This window comes from Chlorocebus sabaeus, chromosome 24 (assembly GCF_047675955.1).
Source record: "Chlorocebus sabaeus isolate Y175 chromosome 24, mChlSab1.0.hap1, whole genome shotgun sequence".
In the NCBI taxonomy this organism is placed as follows: domain Eukaryota; kingdom Metazoa; phylum Chordata; class Mammalia; order Primates; family Cercopithecidae; genus Chlorocebus; species Chlorocebus sabaeus.
The window spans coordinates 80,385,957-80,406,570 of NC_132927.1; the positions used below are offsets into that span (position 1 = coordinate 80,385,957).

General features: G+C 43.0%; 1 protein-coding gene across 1 annotated transcript in view; it reads left to right on the top strand.

Annotated features, from left to right (window-relative positions):
- TDRD9 (tudor domain containing 9) overlaps positions 1-20,614 on the top strand; it is a 133,326-nt gene that overhangs the window by 38,888 nt on the left and 73,824 nt on the right. The window contains exons 6-8 of the mRNA XM_007987964.3: positions 1,165-1,245; positions 5,949-6,113; positions 20,204-20,307. Of these exons, the coding sequence (XP_007986155.1) occupies positions 1,165-1,245; positions 5,949-6,113; positions 20,204-20,307 (350 nt within the window). The remainder of the gene's footprint in view (positions 1-1,164; positions 1,246-5,948; positions 6,114-20,203; positions 20,308-20,614) is intronic.

A 20,614-nucleotide genomic window follows, 5' to 3' on the forward strand; every position in this document is an offset into this window, starting at 1 on the left:
AGGAGAGCTCACTTTGCTGATGATAGCCTTGATTTTTCTTCTCAAGTGAAAGAGAGGATGTTTGTGCTGAGGAAGCGTTCTGAAGTCAAGGGACAGCATGAGATTTATGATGGTGTTAAATACCTTTCAGCTGCTGATTTTTGTTTTTCTTTTCTCTATGCTACTTCTTAGACATCTCCTTCAGTGGGAAGTTCAGAAGATAGTGGGGTCTGGAATAGAATTAGAATTACTTACAGACTAAATCCTTTCACCTCTTACACTGAGGAAAGGAGAACTCCCTCTTTGAAACTTAATAATTATCTCTCCACTTCGGCCGAGAAATGTCACAGAATAGAATCTTACTGTCCCCTTGTACATTGACATTTCCTAAGTTCTAGAGTAACTGGTCTCTTTAGAAAAATAGGCTGCCTAGCCCTTGGGTGCTAGCTGGTTCTAGGGTGGGGCGGGGTTGGGGGACTGTGGGTCCTGGGATGGCTCTGACTGAGGTCTCTGTCTGCGAGGGCTGCAAGGTCTGTCTGAGGTCTGTCTGAGGTGCTGCCTCCCCGACTGCTGTCCCCGAGTGTCAGCACTACTGACCTTGGGTCCTAACCTTGCTCTGGTTTACCTGTTTGTGACTGACCCAGCTTTTCCAGAACCAGTCCTTGCCCACCCTTGTGAACTGCAGTTATGCACATTGTGGAATGTGTCCTGTAGGGGTCACATGGCTCCCGGTCAGTGTTAGACTAGCACGTCTTCGACCCTGTGCTTGCTTGCTGAGATGACAGTGTACCTGCAGACCTGGCAGGGGTTGTGGCAAGCAGGGGCTGTGGGAGGCTGGCCCAGTGGTTCTCTGTGCTTGGGGTAGGTGGAGAGGCTTCTGGTTGTCACAGCAACCTTGGGCACAGTTGGCAGTAAATGAGCAGGGGCGAGGGTGCCGAACATTACTCTGCCTTCTCCCGGGGGGCCTAAGGAGAAACACTGGAGGCTGTGACTGAGTGGGTGGTCTGTGGTCTGTTGGCCGATGCTCTTTGCTTCCCCTTAACCAGGAGTTATACCAGCCCCCTGAGGAACTGCATTTAGCAGAGACAACTGGTTTAGTCCCCATTCCCCCAGGGGTGCCTTTCTGTCAGCAGTGATGTGTGTTCCCTGATGTCATGTGGGGGTACCCCCTTTTTTATTTTGTAGGTACACGAACGAACAGAAGAAATGGATTTCCTGCTGTTGGTAGTCCGCAAACTCTTAAGAACAAATTCACGTTTTGTGAAGGTAAATTTGATTTCGTGAGTAACAGACCTATTTAGGGGTAAGACTTATTGTTGAGTTTTGTTTCTCTCTATAGTCCCTTGGTGTCTATAGAGGATTCTGGGACCCCCGACAGGTACTGAAATCTGAGGATCCTCAAGTGCCTTCCATGAAACGGCACAGTAAAGTATTTGCATGTCGCATGTCTCCTCATACGCCCCAAGTCACCCCAGGTTATCTCCAGTACTCACTATCATGTGAATAGTTGCTATACTCTATTGTTTAAACTCATATTTTTGTTTTTTTCTGAATATTTTTGATTTTTAGTTGGTTGAATCTGCAAATGCAGAATCTGGATACAGAGGGCTCACTATATATATATTTTTTTTTGGGACGGAGTCTCGCTGTGTTGCCCAGGCTGGAGTGCAGTGGTGTGATCTTGGCTCACCACAAGCTCCGCCTCCCAGGTTCATGCCATTCTCCTGCCTCAGCCTCCCGAGTAGCTGGGACTACAGATACCCGCCACCACACCCGGCTAATTTTTTGTATTTTTAGTAGAGATGGGGTTTCACCATGTTAGCCAGGATGGTCTCGATCTCCTGACCTCGTGATCTGCCCGCCTCGGCCTCCTAAAGTGCTTGGATTACAGATGTGAGCCTCCATGCCCAGCCTAGGGCTGTTTGTTTGTTTGTTTATTTAGAGATGGAGTCTCACTCTGTTGCCTGGGTTGGAGTGCAGTGGTGCGATCTCAGCTCACTGCAACCTCTGCCTCCCAGGTTCAAGCAATTCTCGTGCCTCAACCTCCTGAGTAGCTGGGACTACAGGCACCTGCCACCAGGCCAGGCTAATTTTTTTTGGTATTTTTTGGTATAGATGGGGTTTTGCACCAGGCTGGTCTCGAACTCCTGACCTCAAGTGATTTGCCTGCTTTGGCCTTCCAAAGTGCTGTGATTACAGGTGTGAGCCACTGCATGTGGCCAGGCTGACTGTATTTTAATAGAAATATTTGAAACTGATGACTCTTAAAATTCATGATCATGTGTAGGACACCAGATCTTGCCAGGAAGCGGACTAAAGAGAATTCTTTTATGATCAGAGTATGGATACTTTTTGGTTATTACGTTGCCTTAAATTCTCATATTTTCTCCAGGCTGCAGAAAATGGTCTAATAGTAGTTAACTATAATGACATGCTGGGTTTTGAGCTTTGCTTTTGGTTGATTAAGTACCTTAATTTAAAGTTATGTGAATGAAGCTGGGTGGTACAGTGGCTCACGCCTGTAATCCCAGCAGTTTGCGGGGGCGAAGATGGGCAGATTGAGCCCAAGGAGTTCAAGACCAGCCTGGGTAAGATAGCTAAATCCCATCTCTACAAAAAATGCAAAAATTAGCTGGGCATAGTGGTGTGTGTCTGTGGTCCCAGCTACTCGGGAGGCTGATGGAGAATTGCTTGAGCCTGGGAGGTCCAGGCTGCAGTGAGCTGTGATTGTGCCACTCTACTCCAGCCTGGGTAACAGATGAGACCCTGTCTCAAAAACTAGCCAGGCATGGTGGTGGGTGCCTATAATCCCAGCTACTCGGGAGGCTGAGGCAGGAGAATTGCTTGAAGCCGGGAGGCGGAGGTTGCAGTGAGCTGAGATTGTGCCACTGCACTCCAGCCTGGGCAACAGAGAGAGATTCCATTTCAAAAACAAAAACAAAACAAAAAGTAAGTGAATTAATCTGCAATCCCTGGGTTCGAAATAGCACCAAAGTGCATTGAAGTTTGAGAACAGAATATGTACTACTATTTGAGAGACGTAAGTTAAGTGAAAGTTGATGGGAATGATAAATATCATTTACTTCTTATTTGAACAAAAAGGAAGAAGGTGTGGACTAGGCCAAAATGGCAAAGGGTTTAGAATAATTGTGCAATCTAAACAAGTCTACTCATAGGTCAACCTTAACCCAGCTGTGCTAAGCAGAGGTCTGTGGGAAACAGCTTGATAAAAGGCCACATGGTTGGGATATTCAGTTATTCTATGATGGAGCTGCTAAGGGATTTGCTGTTATTGGAAAACAGTTGCTTTCTAAACCATAAAGCATTTTGTCTTCAAGTGTTTATTTGTTGAGGAAAACATTTCTCTTTCTCTTTCCCATGTCCCCAAGTGGGGAAGCTTCTGCCTTAGAATGTTCATCTTCTCACATGGTAGGTGCTGAATGAATGGAAGCTGACACTTGCAATCAGTTATCTCATTGCTTGAGGTGATCATGAAATGAATGAGAGAGTTTGGCTATTTCAGTCCTTTTTGGAATCTTAACCAAGCTGTCATTGAAGATTATTCACATTGAGACCTTTCTTGAATGTCATTTAAGACACTTCTTTTTTACTCAAGTCGGAATAATGAGTTGGTTACACATTTTTTCAGTGGTAAAGAGAGTTAAAGTGTTTATTGGGTTTAAAAAAACCCTACACTGATGGACATGGTGGTAAGGAATTTGGTACTTATAAGTTGTAAGAAATGGGTTGTCAGTTTCACTATGTTCATGAATTATTAGCAAATATATGAAGCAGCATATTTTCTTGATATAGGAACTTATATGGTACATGTAGTTGGGCCAAGAAATTAGATACTATATTCTAGATGGTTTCGTAAGAGGGTTTTAAAAAACTCTAAAAAAATCTTTATTAGCTTTTAAAGAGAGTGCCATTGTCAAGGGGACCTGGGTGTGGGGCATGGGCACATGGGCTTTAAGGCCTCCCCTTACCTCTTCCGCCAACCTTTAGGTCCCTGTGGTTCCCCTGACCTGGCTTCCTCTCAGTGCCTCCTCTATACCATCCTCCAGCCACTGGCCTTGCTGTCACCTCTAGCTGACTGGATTCAGCTCAGGCCTCCTCCAGACAGGCAGTTGTCTTGGGTGTCTGCTGACTTGTCTGTTTGGAGAAGAGGCAGAGGGCTGCAGGGGAGGGTGGGTGAGGGAGGCTGGTCACCAGGCTGAGTCCTCCTTGCTCCTAGCATTCCAGGCTTGGCCTCTTGTTTGCAGGCTGCACTCAGTGTCCTGCAGTTCACTAGCCTCATCGTTCCTTAAAACCCAGTTTAGAGATATTTATGGTGACTGGAGTGTGTCCCTTAAGAGCCACTCTTCCACTCCAAGTGGCTTCTCAGAGCATTCTTTTTAACTTCAGACATCTCTTCTCAAAATGAGTTTTAGTCTGTACAGTTTTTACCATTTGTATCTCATTCTAAAGGGGAAAATACAGATGTTTTCTTTACTCGATAACTGCAACAACAATGCTTATATGAAATGTTTACTTTTTGGCTGGCTGCGGTGGCTCACGCCTGTAATCCCAGCACTTTGGGAGGCCAAGGTGGGCAGATCGCTTGAGCTCACAAGTTTGAGACCAGGCTTTGGGCAACATGGCGAAACCTCGCCTCTACGAAGTCCTAGCTACCTGGGCGGCTGAGGTGAGAGGATCACTGAAGCCCAGGAGGCTGAGGTTGCAGTGAGCTGACATCACGCCACTGCATGCCAGCCTGGGCGATAGAGCCAGAACTTGTCTCAAAAAATAAAAAAAATTTACTTTTTGGCTAGGATTTCCATTTAGATAACTCTACTTGCGATGTACAGTAGGTGGTGAGCAGCCAGCCGGACTGCTGTGCCCACTCGCCACGTAGCATTGTGGGGACTGCTGAGCTGGGAGATCCTCCGTAATCAGCCGCCTTCTCCAGGCACATCTTGTGCTGTATGCACTGCCCCTGTCATTCATGGCTGAGTTTATTAAGGATATCATTTCATATTTGCTTTTTGACAAAACTGAAAGCTGCACTCAGTCATCTTGCCCCAGTCTGGGGTTGTTCCTCTGCTACTGCACCACTGTTGTCCTGGGACTTCTCCAGTTTCTTGAGTTGGAGCTAGAGTTTTCTAGATCCCCTGTCTTCTTTGCTGGCTTCCTCTGTCATTTCTCTGGAACACATCATAGAGTAACTTATTATTTTTAATTTATTTTTTATTTTTGTTTTCAGAAACAGGATCTTGCTCTGTTGCCTAGGCTAGAGTGCAGTGGTGTGATCACAGATCACCGCAGCCCCGACCTCCTTGGCTCCAGTGATCCTCCCACCTCAGTCTCTTGAGTAGCTGGGACTACAAGAGGGCACCATCATGCCCAGCTGTTTTTAAAGTTTTTGTAGTGATGGAGTCTTACTATGTTGCCCAGGCTGGTTTTAAACTCTTGGCCCAAGATGATAGGCATGAGCCATGGCACCTGGCCTTACTCTTTTTTTTTAATTTATTTTTAATTTATTATTATTATTATTTTTTGTAGAGACAGTGGTCTCATGTTGTTGCTCAGGCTGGTCTTGTACTCCTCGACTCAAGTGTCCTCCCACCTCAGCCTCCAAAGTGCTGGGATTATAGGTGTGAGCCACAGTGTCTTTATTTGCCTGGGCCATATTCTTTTTTAAAATTAGTCTCCTGATGTGAAGTTTTCTTTCAGATAAATGATTTTAATTTACCCTTATTGGAGATAAAATTTATCACTTGATAAGGTACTTGAAGAGAAATGGTAAAAGTTGGTATCTCTGATTAAACTACAATAATTACACTAGCGATTAAATCAAGGTGGTCTCTTTAAAGTCTCAAAAGTTCTTAAATAAGGAATGAAGCAGAAGAAAAGCCTGTAATTTTAGAAGTATTTAATTTGGTTATTATTCTCACTGTTTTATTTTAATGTTTTCTCTTACTCTGTAGGTAGTCCTGATGTCGGCTACCATCAACTGTAAAGAGTTTGCAGACTACTTTGCTGTTCCTGTTCAAAACAAGATGAATCCTGCATATATTTTTGAAGTGGAAGGCAAGCCCCATTCAGTTGAAGAGTATTATCTTAATGATTTGGGGCACATTCATCATAGCAAGGTATGTTGGAATGCGTTGTTTCTTTTATAGTGAGTGTACTTTTTTTTTTTTTGTGGTATTTTTGTAGAGACGGGGTTTCACCGTGTTAGCCAGGATGGTCTTGATCTCCTGACCTTGTGATCCACCCGCCTCCGCCTCCCAATAGTGAGCATACTTTTGTATTTGATCAAACCTGCATTCATCACTTATGATTGTAAGGCCCTGCGAAAACATGATTATTTTAAAATTGACGCATACTACATGTACATATTTATGGGGTATAGTGTGGTATTTTGATACATAGGTATAATGTGTCATGATCAAATCAAGGTAATTAGCAAATCCATCATCTCCAACATTTATCATTGTTAATTATTATTAACATTTATCTTTGTGGTGGGAACATTTAAAATCCTCTTTTCTAGCTATTTGAAAATAAACGATAAGTTGTTGTCAACTGTAGTCACCCCACGGTGCTCTAGAACACGAAAACTGGGCGTAGTGGTGGGCATCTGTAGTTCCAGTCACAGTGGGACCCTCATCTCTTTTTAAAAAGGACGCTAGAAGTTTTTTCTTATCTAGCTATAATTTTGTATCCATTAACCAACCTCTTCCTATTTCCTCCCCTTCCCAGTCTCTAGTAACTTCTTTTCTACTCTCTACTTCTGTAGCATCCACATTTGAATGAGAATGTATGGTATTTATCTTTCTGTGCCTGAATTATTTCACCAACTTCACTCAGCCATGTTGCCCAGAATGATAGGATTTCATTCTTTTTTCATGGCTTTATTTAATTGTGTATATATACTAAATTTTCTTTATCCGTTCATTTCTTGATGTACACCTAGGTTAATGCTGCAGTAAACATGAGAGTGGAGCTGTCTCTTCAGCATATTGTTTTTCTTTCCTTTGGATATATACCCAGTAGTCAGATGGCTGGGCCATATGGTCATTCTGTTTTTAGTTTTTTGAGGATCCTCCATACTGTTTTCCATAAAGGCTATACGAATTTACATTCCTACCCACAGTATACAAGAGTTCCCCTTTCTTTGCATTTTTGTCAGCATTTGTCGTATTTTGTCTTTTATTTTTACTTATTTATTTTAGAGATAGGGTTTTGCTGTGTCACCCAGGCTGGAGTACAGTGGCACCATCATAGCTCACTGAAACCTTGAAGTCCTGAGCTCAAGCGGTCCTCCTGCCTCAGCCTCCCAAAGTGCTGGGATTACACGTGTGAACCACTGCACCCAGCTTTTGTCTTTTGATAATAGCTATTCTGGCACATGTGAGATAATATCTCAGTATGGTTTGGATTTGCATTTCCATGACAATTAGTGATACTGAGCATTTTTTCATGTATTAGCCAGTAGTATGTCTTCTGTTTAGAAATGTGTTTTCACATAAATTATTTGCCCATTAAAAAAATTGGATTGTTTGGGCTGGGCACAGTGGCTCACACCTGTAATCCCAGCACTTTGGGAGGCTGAGAGGGGTGGATCACGCGGTCAGGAGATCGAGACCATCCTGGCTAACACGGTGAAACCCTGTCTCTACTAAAAAATACAAAAAAATTAGCCGGGCGTGGTGGCAGGCGCCTATGGTCCCAGCTACTTGGGAGGCTGAGGCAGGAGAATGGCGTGAACCCGGGAGGCAGAGCTTGCAGTGAGTCAAGATTGTGCCACTGCACTCCATCTCAAAAAAAAAAAAAAAAAAAAAAAAAAATGGATTGTTTTTGCTGTTGAGCTCCTTGTATATTCTGGGTATTAATCCCTTGTCAAATGAATAGTTTGCAAATGTTTCCCCCCATTTTGCAGATTGTCTCTTCACTCAGTTGATTGCTTCTTTTTTGTTTGTTTGTTTGTTTGTTTTTTTGCTGTGCAGAAGCTTGGTAGTTTTATATAATCTCATTTGTCTACTTTTGCTGTCTGTGCTTTTGAGGTCTTAGCCATAAAATCTTTGTACAGATGTCCTGAAACATTTTCCGTATGTTTTCTTCTAGTAGCTTCATAGTTTCAGGATTTAGTTTAAGTCTTAAATCAATTTTGAGTTGATTTTTGTGTATGTTGAGAGATAGGGGTTTAGTTTTATTTTTCTGCATCTGGATATCCAGTGTTCCCAGCACCATTTATTGAAGAGACTGTTCTTTCCTCAGTGAATGTTCTTGATGCCTTTCTTAAAAATCAGTTGGCTATAAATATGTGATTTTGTTTCTGGGTTCTTTATTCTGCTCCATTGATCATCTGTGTGTCTGTTTGTATGCCAATATCATGCTGTTTTGGTTACGTTGTGGTATATTTTGAAGTCAGGTAATGTGATGCCTCCTGCTTTGTTCTCTTTGCTCAGGATTGCTTTGGCTTGTGAGATCTTTTGTGGTTCCATATGAATTTTAGAATTTTTTTTTTTTCATTTCTGTGAAGAATATCATTGGTATTTTGATTGGAATTGTATGAATCTTACATCGCTTTGGGTAGTATAGTCATTTTAATAGTATAAATTCTTCCAATTCATGGCCAGGCACAGTGGCTCACACCTGTAATCTCAGCACTTTCGGAGGCCAAGGTGGGCTGATCACTTGAGCCCAGGAGTTTGAGACTGGCCTGGGCATCATAGTGAGATGCTATCTCTACAAAAATTAAAAACATTATAATAGCTAGGCACGGTGGCATATTCCTGCAGTCTCAACTACTTGGAAGGCTAATGCAGAAGGATCCCTTGAGCCTGGGAGTTCAAGGTTGCAGTGAGGCATGATTGTACCACTGCATTCCAGCCTGAGCAACAGAACAAGACCTTAATTAGTGAATCAGTCAGTCAGTCATCTATTCTTGCGATTCATGAACATGGGATGTCTTTTCAGTTTGTTTGTGTCATCTTCAATTGCTTTAATCAGTATTTTGTAGTTTTCATTGTAGAGATTCTTTACCTTGTTGGTTAGATTTATTCCTAGGTATTAGTTTTCACAGCTATTGTAAATAGGATTACTTTCTTGATTTATTTTTCAGATAGTTTGTTGTTGGTGTGTAGAAATGCTAGTGATTCTAGGCTGGGCGCGGTGACCCATGCCTGTAAACCCAGCACTTTGGGAGGCTGAGGCAGGCAGATCACGAGGTCAGGAGATTGAGACCATCCTGGCGAACGCTGTGAAACCCTGTAAATTAGCTGGGCATGGTGGCGGGCGCCTATAGTCCCAGCTACTCAGAGGCTGACGCAGGAGAATGGCGTGAACCCGGGGGACGGAGTTTGCAGTGAGCGGAGATGGCGCCACTGCACTCCAGCCTGGGTGACAGAGCAAGACTCCATCTCAAAAAAAAAAAGAAGAAAAAGAAATGCTACTGATTCTTAATGTTGATCTTGCAACTTAACTGAATTGATCGGTTTTTGGGTGGTGTCTTCAGATTTCTCTCTCTCTCTCTTTTTTTTTTTTCTCCTTGAGACAGGGTCTTACTCTGTTGCCCAAGCTGGAGTGCAGTGGCATGATCTCAGCTCACTGCAACATCTGTCTCCCAGGCTCAAGCAGTCCTCCCACTTCAGCTCCTTGAGTAGCTGGGACTACGGGCATGTGTCACTGCTCCTGGCTAATTTTTGTATGTTTTGTAGAGACAGGATCTCACTCTGTTGCCCCAGCTGGTTTCGAACTCCTGGGCTCATGTGATCTGCCCGCCTTGGCTTCCCGAAGTGCTGGGATTACAGGCACGAGCCACTGCACCTGGCCAGGTTGTTCTATGTATAAGACTATATTGTATGCAGGGAGACAACTTGACTTCCTCCGTTCTAATTTGGACGCCATTTATTTGTTTCTATTGTCTTATTTCTCTGACTAGGACTTCCAGTACTATGTTGAAAAGAGTGGTGTGAGTGGACATTCTTGTCTTGTTCCAGGTCTTAGTATGATGTTAGCTGTGGGTTTGTCATGTGTGGACTGTATTGTGTTGATGTATGTTCCTTCTATACCTAATTTGTCTAGAGTTTCATCATGAAAGAATGTTGACTGTATTAGTCCATTTTCATACTGCTAATAAAGACATACCTGGGTAATTTATAAAGAAAAAGAGGTTTAATGGACTCACAGTTCCACATGGTTGGGGAGGCCTCACAATCATGGTGGAAGGCAAAGGAGGAGCAAAGGCATGTCTTACATGGTAGTAGGCAAGAGAGCCTGTGCAGGGGTACTGCCCTTTATTTTCTGGGAACTGGATTTATTTTCATAAATTGTGAACATAATAAATACATTGCATATCCCTGGCAAAATTATTGGTCCTGGTTTTATACCTACTGAGGTTGAAAAATAAAATGTCAGAATATGATCGGCTATAAAATTATAGATTCATTTGGTGTGGGAAGTAATTTCATTATAAATACAATTTTATTTTTATTAAACTTACATTTTCTAATATAAGTTGTATTTATCTAAACCTGAAGGAGGATTGTATTGTAATGGTGAATACTTGATAATATATTCTTAAGAAAGGTTGTGTGTGATTTAAAACTATTTTCATATGGGTAATATATTTAGAGGGCTCAAAAGTCAGGTGTATTTCAACATATTCCCTTCCTACTGTTTTCCTCTATCTGTCCAGCAATACTGCCACGAAGAAGAAACCATTGTTACCAATTTCTTAAGAATCCTTTTACAATTTTTTATGTCTGTGCGAGCAAATACGAATGTATTTCTCTTTTCTTCTGAAACGGCAGCATTCTATGCTTATGTTACTTTTTTCACTTAAATTTTCAAATATTTTCTTTTTTTTTTTTTTTTTTTTGAGATGGAGTCTCACTCTGTCGCCCAGGCTGGAGTGCAGTGGCACAATCTCGGCTCACTGCAAGGTCTGCCTCCCGGGTTCACACCATTCTCCTGCCTCAGCCTTCTGATTAGCTGGGACACAGGCACCAGCCACCACGCCCGGCTAATTTTTTTTTTTTGTATTTTTGGTAGAGATGGGGTTTCACCGTGTTAGCCAGGATGATCTTGATCTCCTAACTTCATGATCCACCCACCTTGGCCTCCCAAAGTGCTGGGATTACAGGCGTGAGCCACCGCGCCCGGCCTCAAATATTTTCATATCACTATATTGTTTTTTCTTCCTTGTTTAAGAGCTACGTGACATTCATTCATGTGTATTATATATACACCATTCTTTATTAACTAATATCTGATGTTTCTGGTCTCATTACAAATAGTGCTCCAGTGAGTAACCTTGCACACATATCATGTCACACATATGAAGGTGTATCTTGTAGGCCAGGGCTTCTCAGTCTCTGCACTATTGACATTTTGGGCCACATAATTCTTTGTGGTGGGGAAAGTCCTCTCCATTGTAGGATGTTTTGTAGCTTCCCTGCCTCCACCCACTGGATGCAAATATCATCCTTCTCTGCCTTCCACCTAAGACAACCAAAAATGTTTCTAGACATTGCCACATGTTCCCTGGGGAGTAAAGCGCCTTTCTGTCAAGACCCCCTGTGTATACCTTTCTAGAATATTAATTTTTGAAAGTGGAATTGCTAGGTCAGAGGTTATATATGTTTGAAATTTTGATGGACACTGTCAAATGCTTTGTATAGGAGTTTAACTTTTGTTAAAAACGTCTGTGATGTTAAACACTAGTCTTTACTGCAATGAGATGGCTGATAGGCTTCATTTACCATAAGAAGACATATTTTGTCAGATCTAATTATGTCAAAGGCAGGCCAGTGATGGCCAGTGAATGTAGCACTTTATTTTTCCAACTTTTTAAATGATGGTATTTCAAAAAAAACAGAAAAGTTGAAAGAATTTTATAGTGAACACCTGTATGCCCATTACCTAGATTCTGTAGTTAAAATTTACTTAGTAACTCTTTAAAAAACCTACGAACTAAACTTCACTTTATTTGGTTTGACTGGTTTTTCCATAATGTCCTTCGTTCCGTGATCCCATCCAGGATGCTACGTTAGATTTGGTCGCCATGTTTCCTTAGGCTCCCCTTGGCTGTGGTAGTTTCTCAGACTTTCCTCGTTTTTTATGACTTTGACGATTTTGAAGAGTACTGGTCAGGTATTCTGTAGGACACCCTTATACTGGAATTCGACTGATGTTTTTCTTATGGTTAGACTGAGGTTATTGGTTTTAGGGAGGAAGACCACAGGCTGAGGTGCCATTTTTGTCACATATCAAGGGTATACACTATCAACATGATTTTGTTGTCTTTAAGTCTGTTGTCTTAAGTCTGTTTAATGTTTTTTTAATTAAAAAAATTTAAATTGTCAGATAATAATTCATGGGGTACATAGTGATGTGATACATACAATGCATGGTGATGAGCTCTGTAACTAGCATGTCTATTGTATCAAACATTTTTGTGTGTGTGTGTGTGTGTTGGGAACATTCAGTAGCCTCCTATAGCTATTTGAAACTACGTATTATTGTTATCTGTAGAAACTGGAGCTTCCTCCTCCTATCTAGCTCCTTTTGTATCCTTTAACAAATGTCCCTATTGCCTCCTTTCCCCTGCCCTTCCCAGCCTCTAGTATCTTCTGCTCTACTCTTTACTTCTATTAAATAAACTGTTTTTTAGCTTCCACATGAGAACATGTGGTGTTTAACTTTCTGTTCCTGGCTTATTTCACTTAACATAATGTCCTCCAGTTTCATCCATGTTGCTGCAAATGACAGGATTTCACAGTTTTTATGGCTGGATAATACTCCGTTGTGTATATATTCTCCATTTTCTTTCTCCATCTGTTGTACACCTAGGTTGATTCCATATCTTGGCTATTGTGAATAGCATTTAACACTGTTATGAAGGAATACCTCAGTCTGGGTAATTTATAAAAGAAAGAGGTTTATTTGGCTCACAGTTCTGCAGGCTGTACAAGAACCATGGCACTGCTCAGGGAGCTGATGTGTACAGAGATCACATGGTGAGATTGGAAGAAGGTGGGTGTGCCAGGCTTTTTGTAACAATCAGCTATCAGGGAAACTCTGGTAGGAACTAATAACAATGAGAACTCAGTCTCCCCATCAAGGGAGGGCATTAATCTATGAGGCATCCGCCCCCATGACCCACATACCTGCTATTAGGCCCCACCTCCAACACTGGAATCAAATGTCAACATGAGATTTGGAGGAGACAAACTATAGCACTGATGACGTAGATTTTAATCACTGGAAAGGCTGTGTTTGCCAGGTTTCTGCATTGTGCATTACTGCCTCCTTTCCACATTGTACTCTTGAGAAACAAGTAGCCAGGTGAGGCTCTATTCAAGGTAGGGAGGAGGTAGCACTTAGATTTACAACATTTAAACATTTTGCATTTTCTGACTCTTTTTTTTTTTTCTTCTTCTTTGAGATTGGGTCTTGCTCTGTTACCTAGGCTGGAGTGCAGTGGTGTGATCATAGCTCACTGTAACCTTGAACTCCTTGGCTCAAGAGATTCTCCCATCTCAGCCTTCCAAGCAGCTATAACTACAGATGCATACCACCATGACTGACTGACTAAATTTTTTTTTGTGTGTGTGGAGATGGGGTCTTGCTCTGTTGCCCAGGCTGATCTTGAACTCCTGTCTTCAAGTGATCCTCTTGCCTTGGTCTCCCAAAGTGCTGGGATTACAGGCATGAGCCATCATGCCTGGCCTCTGACTAGTTTGAAATGTGAGAGTGATGATGGTTTATCGGTCTTCTTTCCAGCTGGCTGAAGTCTAATTAATTCCTATTGATGTTCATTGTGTATTTTCTGTCAGAGGTCACAACACTTAGATGCTTCCTTGTGGACCCGCTGAGGAGCTGGGTCAGGCCTTGCCATTTGCTGTCTGGGCCTGTGTGGTCAAGACAACCCAGCTTCTAGGCAACCAGGGCCCCCTTGCCTCACGGATGGGTTATGTTCGGTAGAATAGAGAATGTCCAGCTTTAGCAATATTTATCCAACATCTTGTTTTTGGTACCTGATAGGTGCTCAGTAAATATTTCAGTGAATGAATATGCAACACTTAGCTATATACAGATGTTCCTTGACTTGTAATGGGGGTATGCCCTGAGAAAACCGTTGTGAGTTGAAATCATTAAGCTGAAAATGCATTTAATACACCTATCCTCCTCGCCTACCTTGAATGAGTTCAGAACACTTATTTAGCCTATAGTTGGGCAAAATCACTAAATACAAAGCCTATTTTATAATAAGGTGTTGAATATCTCATGTTACTTATTGAATACTGTGCTAAAAGTAAAAAGCAGAATGGTTTCATATCATTGTAAAGTCTAAAAATATAAGTTGAATCCTTGTAAGTCAGGGGCAGTCTATTAATTTTGAGCTTATAAAAATGATATTTTATATAGATCCTATTATACAGCTTTCAGAGTCAGAGGACCTTGGTTAAAATTTCAGATGTGTTACTGTCACTACTCTTGCCATGTTACCTCACCACACTGTCTGCTGTTACAAGGGGAAGCCCGCTTTCTTCATGGAACTCCAGCCGTGCCTCCTGGGTTTCATGTCTCATCTTTCTTACCTTCTTAGGAACCTCATCTGATCTGCTGTTTCCCCCTCCCCATTGTTACCATTAATGTATCTTTCTCTGCTGTCCTTTTCTTGTCCACACTGAAACATAACTGAAGCTCTTTCGCCTTTGCCAACACCCACCTTAGGTCTCAGGCTGCTCTCCAGCCTTTTCTGGCCTGTGGACTCTCACATTCTCTACTTTTCTAGCTCCCACAGGCAATTCATTTATTGCAGGGTGGTGTCCCCTGTTCCCACTCAGACTGCACCTGCCAGTGTCCCTAATGACCTCCTTGTCGTTAGGAGAGCTCAGCCCTAAACTTACCTGGCCTTTCTGCAATATTTGACATTGTTGGCCACTTTGATTCTTGAAACTGACCCTCTCTTCAGGTTCTGTGGTGCCCTCCTGTTTTTTTCTGTTACCAACTGTGGCTGTTTCCTTTCAGTGTCCTTTGGAGAATCCTTTTCATCCTTTATATTCAGCTTCTGAAAAAATTGTGAAGGAGGCCGGGTGCAGTGGCTCATGCCTGTATTCCCAGCACTTTGGGAGGCCGAGGTGGGCGGATCACCTGAGGTCAGGTGTTCGAGACCAGCCTGACCAACACGGAGAAACCCCCTTTCTACTAAAAATACAAAATTAGCCGGGCATGGTGGCACATGCCTGTAATCCCAGCTACTTGGGAGGCTGAGGCAGGAGAATCGCTTGAATCCAGGTGGCAGAGGTTGTGGTGAGCCAAGATCGTGCCATTGCACTCTAGCCTGGGCAACAAGAGCAAAACTCCGTTTCAAAAAAAAAAAAAAAAAAAAAAAAAATAGTGAAAGAACACCCTTAGAAAAAGGGTTACATAAAATGTAAATGTGTACTGTAGTGAAACTGCAAAATGAACATCCATGATCAACAACCCAGGTCCAGTAGTAGAGCATGTCCCCCGCCCCACCTGGACTCGCTGTGTGTCACTTTTTTTTTTTTTTTGAGACAGAGCCTTGCTCTGTCACCCAGGCTGGAGAGCAGTGGTGTGCTCTCGGCTCACTGCAGCCTCTGCCTCCCAGGTTCAAGTGATTGTCCTGCTTCAGCCTTCCGAGTAGTTGGGATTATAGGCATACATTACCATGCCTGGCTAATTTTTGTATTTTTAGTAGAATCAGGGTTTCACCATGTTGGCCAGGCTAGTCTTGAGCTCCTGACCTCAGGTGATCCTCCTGCCTCGGCCTCCCAAAGTGCTGGGATTACAGACATGAGCCACTGCGCCTGACCTGCAGCATGTCACTTTTGGCTCTCACCTCTCCACCTTAGGGCGCAGCTTTACATAATCCAGTTTATGGCTTTGTTTTTCATCTTTAGGTCTTGAATCCACTTAAGATCGATTTTGTATTGACATCGGGTAAGAGGTCCTCCTCCTCCAATGTGAGTGTCTTGGCACCATTTATTTCCCCCTCTACTTGCGGCGCCCACTGTCTCATAGGCTGCATGTGCGGCGGATGTGCCAACTTCCCAGGCTTCGAATGGGGACAGAAACACTGTCGCTGTGCCTTGCTGTGTGGACAGAGTCACACTGGCTGAGCACTTCTGTGAGAGGAATGGCAGAGCCCCTCCTTGACTCCATCTGTATGAATTTTCATGGTGCCCCCACCATGTCCCTATCCCTGTCCCCTGCCTCGCTTTTTGTCAGAGCATCTCCCCTGACATAGTGTGCCTTGACTTACTGCTGTGCAGTGTAGGAAAGCAGAGGCACTGTCTCTCATGTTTCATCCCTGTCGCAGCACACAGGAGGGGATGATTCAGCAAGTGGGTCAGTGGGCCAGCAACTGGTGTGCCTCATTGTTGTCTCAGGCCTGGCTTAGAGAAGCAGGCTGTGTTTGGTATCTTATCAGTGTGCTCAAAAAATATTCACTGGCTTGGAACTAAGTGAAATAACTTGTGAGTCAGTGCCATGCCTTTTACATGGCTTGTTTGTAGGAAAAAACTTCTAGATGAGTTTGGATGCCACTGTTGGTGTTTGTGAAAAGTATGCTTTTTTTTTTCCCATTTCTTTTTTGTGTAGTTGTGTTGTGACAAATATTATTATTTTGATAAAGTAGAAAACTAAGATAAAAGTTAAATATTATGGCTGGGCACAGTGGCTCCTGCCTGTAATCCCAGCACTTTGGGAGATTGAGGTGGGAGGATCACTTGAGGTCAGAAGTTTGAGACCAGCCTGGGCAACAAGGCTGTCTCTACTAAAAATGCAAAAATTAGCCGGGCGTAGTGGTGGGTATTTGTAATCCCAGCTACTCAGGAGGCTGAGGCAGGAGAATCGCTTGAACCTGGGAGGCGGAGGTTGTAGTGAGCCGAGATCATGCCACCGCACTCCAGCCTGGGCAACACAGCAAGACTCCGCCTCAAAAAAGGGTTAAATATTAGGAATAGATTTATTAAACATGCTTTTTCAAAATTATTAATAAAAGTCAAGGCCTTTTTATTTTATTTTTTTGAGACAGGGTTTCACTCTGTTGCCCAGGCTTGAGTGTAGTGGCGCGATCTCAGCTGATTGTAACCTCTGCCTCCCAGGATTGAGTGATTCTCCTGCCTTAGCCTCCCGAGTAGCTGGGATCACAGGTGTGTGTCACCACACCCGGCTAACTTTTGTATTTTTAGTAGACATGGGGTTTTGCCATGTTGGCCAGGCTGGTCTTGAACTCCTGACCTCAAATGATCCACCTGGCTCGGCCTCCCAAAGTGCTAGGATTATAGGTATGAGCCACCGTGCCCAGCGTAAAAGTCAACTTTTATAAATTATTTGGAAACTAGCTGACTTAATTTACTCTAAGTAAAAATTGGAAAAAACGTTTGCCTCTGTGATTGGCCTCTCTGATCACCTGAAGACTTCTTTTGATTTGTCCTCATCAAAATCAAATGCAATGTTTTGCACATAGTATTTAACAAGTAAAATTATTAATTAAAAAAGCTTCTTACTGTGGGTGAAAAAAACCCAGGATTATTATAAAATAGACTTTTCAGAAATTCAGAGACATCTGTTGTGCTGGATACTGTAGAAAGATGCTTGTGTAGTTGTGGCCTCAGCTCCAGGAAAGCTGGACAGTCACACCCATAGTAAATTGGTAGCAGTAGAGTGGGGCACTGCTGAAAAGATACCCAAAATGTGGAAGCAACTTGTTACTCAGTAAAAAGGCAGATGATGGAACAGTTTGGAGGGACTAGAAGGAGACAGGAAAATGTGGGAAAGTTTGGAACTTCCTAGAGATTTGTTGAATGGCTTTGAACAAAATGCTGATAGTGATATGGAGAGTGAAATCCAGGCTGAGGTGGTTTCAGATGGAGATGAAGAACTTGTTGGAAACTGGAGTATAGGTGACTCTTGTTACGTTTTAGCAAAGAGACTGATGCCTTTTTGCCCTGCCCTAAAGATTTGTGGAGGTTTGAACTTGAACGAGATGATTTAGGGTATCTGATGGAAGAAATGTCTAAGCAGCAAAGCATTCAAGAGGTATCTTGGGTTCTGTTAAAGGCATTCAGTTTTAAAAGGGAAACAGAACAGAACATAAAAGTTTGGAAAATTTGCAGCCTGACAATGCAATAGAAAAGAAAATCCCATTTTCTGAGAAGTTCAAGTCAGCTGCATAAATATGCATAAGTAATGAGGAGCCAAATGTTAATCCCCAAGACAATGGGGAAGATATCTCCAGAGCATGTCAGAGGTCTTCACGGCAGCCCCTCCCATCATAGGCCTGGAGGCCTATGAGGAAAAAGTGGTTTCGTGGGTTGGGCTTAGGGCCCCTCTGCTGTGTGCAGCCTAGGGACTTGGTGCCCTGTCTCCCAGCCGCTCCAGCTGTGGCTGAAAGAGGCCAACAAAGAGCTCATGCCATGGCTTCAGAGGGTACAAGCCTCAAGCCTTGGCAGCTCCCACATGTTGAGGCTGCAGGTGCACAGAAGTCAAGAATTGGGGTTTGGGAACCGCTGCCTAAATTTCAGAAGATGTGTGGTAATGCCTGGATGTCAGGGTAGAAGTTTGTGGCAGGGGCGGGGCTGTCATGGAGAACCTCTGCTAGAGCAGTGCAGAAGGGAAATGTGGGGTTCAAGCCTCCATGCAGAGCCCCAACTGGGGCACCACCTAATGGAGCTGTGAGAAGAGGGCCATTGTCTTCCAGACCCCGGAATGATAGATCCACCGACAGCTTGTACCATGCACCTGGAAAAGCCACAGATACTCAGTGCTAGCCCATGAAAGCAGCCAGGAGGGAGGTTGTACCCTGCAAAGCCACAGGGGTGAAGCTGCGCAAGACCGTGGGAACTCACCTCTTGCATCAGCATGACCTGGATGTAAGACATAGAGTCAAAGAAGATCATTTTGGAGCTTTAAGATTTGACTAACCCGCTGGATTTTGGACTTGCTTGGGACCTGTGGCCTCTTTATTTTGGCCAATTTCTCACATTTGGAAGGCTGTGTTTACCCAATGCCTGTACCCCCATTGTATCTAGGAAGTAACTAACTTGCTTTGCGACTTGGCACTGTGGACTTTTGAGTTAATGCCGAGATGAGTAAAGACTTTGGGGGTACTGTTGGGAAGGCGTGATTGTGTTTTGAAATGTGAGGACATGAGATTTGGGAGGGGCCAGAGGCAGAATGATATGGTTTAGCTGTGTCCCCACCCGAATCTCATTTTGAATTCTCATCTGTTGTGGGAGGGACCCAGTGGGAGGTAATTAAATCATGGGGGCAGGTCCTTCCTGTGCTGTTCTTACGATAGTAAGTCTCATGAAATCTGATGGTTCTGTAAGGGAGAGTTTCCTTACACAAGCTCTCTTTCTTTGCCTGCTGCCATCCATGTAAGATGTGACTTGGTCCTCCTTGCCTTCTGCCATGATTGTGAGGCTTCCCCAGCCATGTGGAACTGTAAGTCCAGTAAACCTCTTTCTTTTGTAAACTACCCAGTCTTGGGTATGTCTTTATCAGCAGCGTGAAGATGGACTAATGCACAGCCTGACTTGGGGAGTTTGCCGCTTGTGGTTGGTGCCCAGTGTTTGGTAACAGTGCCTGAGGGGCAAGTTTACATTTTCTGGTCTTGGTGTCTTTGCTTTAATGGACAAAATAGTCGAGGAATCCCTAAACCTTGGTAGACGGATACCTCATCATGTGGTAATGTTATCACCACACAGTGGTAGATATGGATGTGATGTTACAGTTTTCTGGTACTTTTGATATACAAGGTAACTTTTCACACATGAAGTCTTAGGGAAATCTTAGTGCTCTTTGAGGTAGGGTTTTGAAAGAGGGGAAGGGCACTGGCTTTGAGATCAGGAACTCCTCCTGGGTTCCATAGACCTTTGGTGTAACTTAATTGATGTCTTCAAAATAGACATCCTGCTGAACACACTGCCTGTGCGTGTCTGGGCTCTCTGAGCCATTCTTGCTCTGGTGACTGGGTGAGGAAATTGATGAGTATGGTACTTTATGTGTCTGCTGTCCTGAGCAGTGCTTGGCACACAGCACGTGTTCAGACATTGCTGCTAGTAAAAACCAAGAACTTTGATTTAGAGAGTTTGTTACAGTGTTGTACTAACAGTGAGAGCCACTCCCATCCAACCCCTGTTTTCTTCTGTAATGCTGTTTTGGTATTGTGACTTTTTTCTTTCACTATTTTTAGCTCTCTCCTCATCTCCTGGAGGAACCGGTGATAACTAAGGATATATATGAAGTTGCTATCTCTCTCATTCAGATGTTTGATGACTTGGATATGAAGGAGAATGGGTAAGAGACACTTCAGTTGGTAATGCACTTTAATGTATATGTGATTTAAAAAATTATTCATTTGGAAACTTTTTAGTGTTTTTATAAGAAAGTTATAACTATAGGTACTTTTTCAGTAGTTACTGTACATATTTTAAAATCAGGTTAGTATTTCGGAATTTTTTAAATTGGAAATTTCTATTTTAAATAATTAAAGCCATGTTGAGTGCAGTTCCCAGCCTGGCAACAGAGCAAGACTCTGTCTCAAAAACAAAAACAAAAACAAACAAAAAACCTGTATATGTATCTCATGATTGAGCCTTTATAG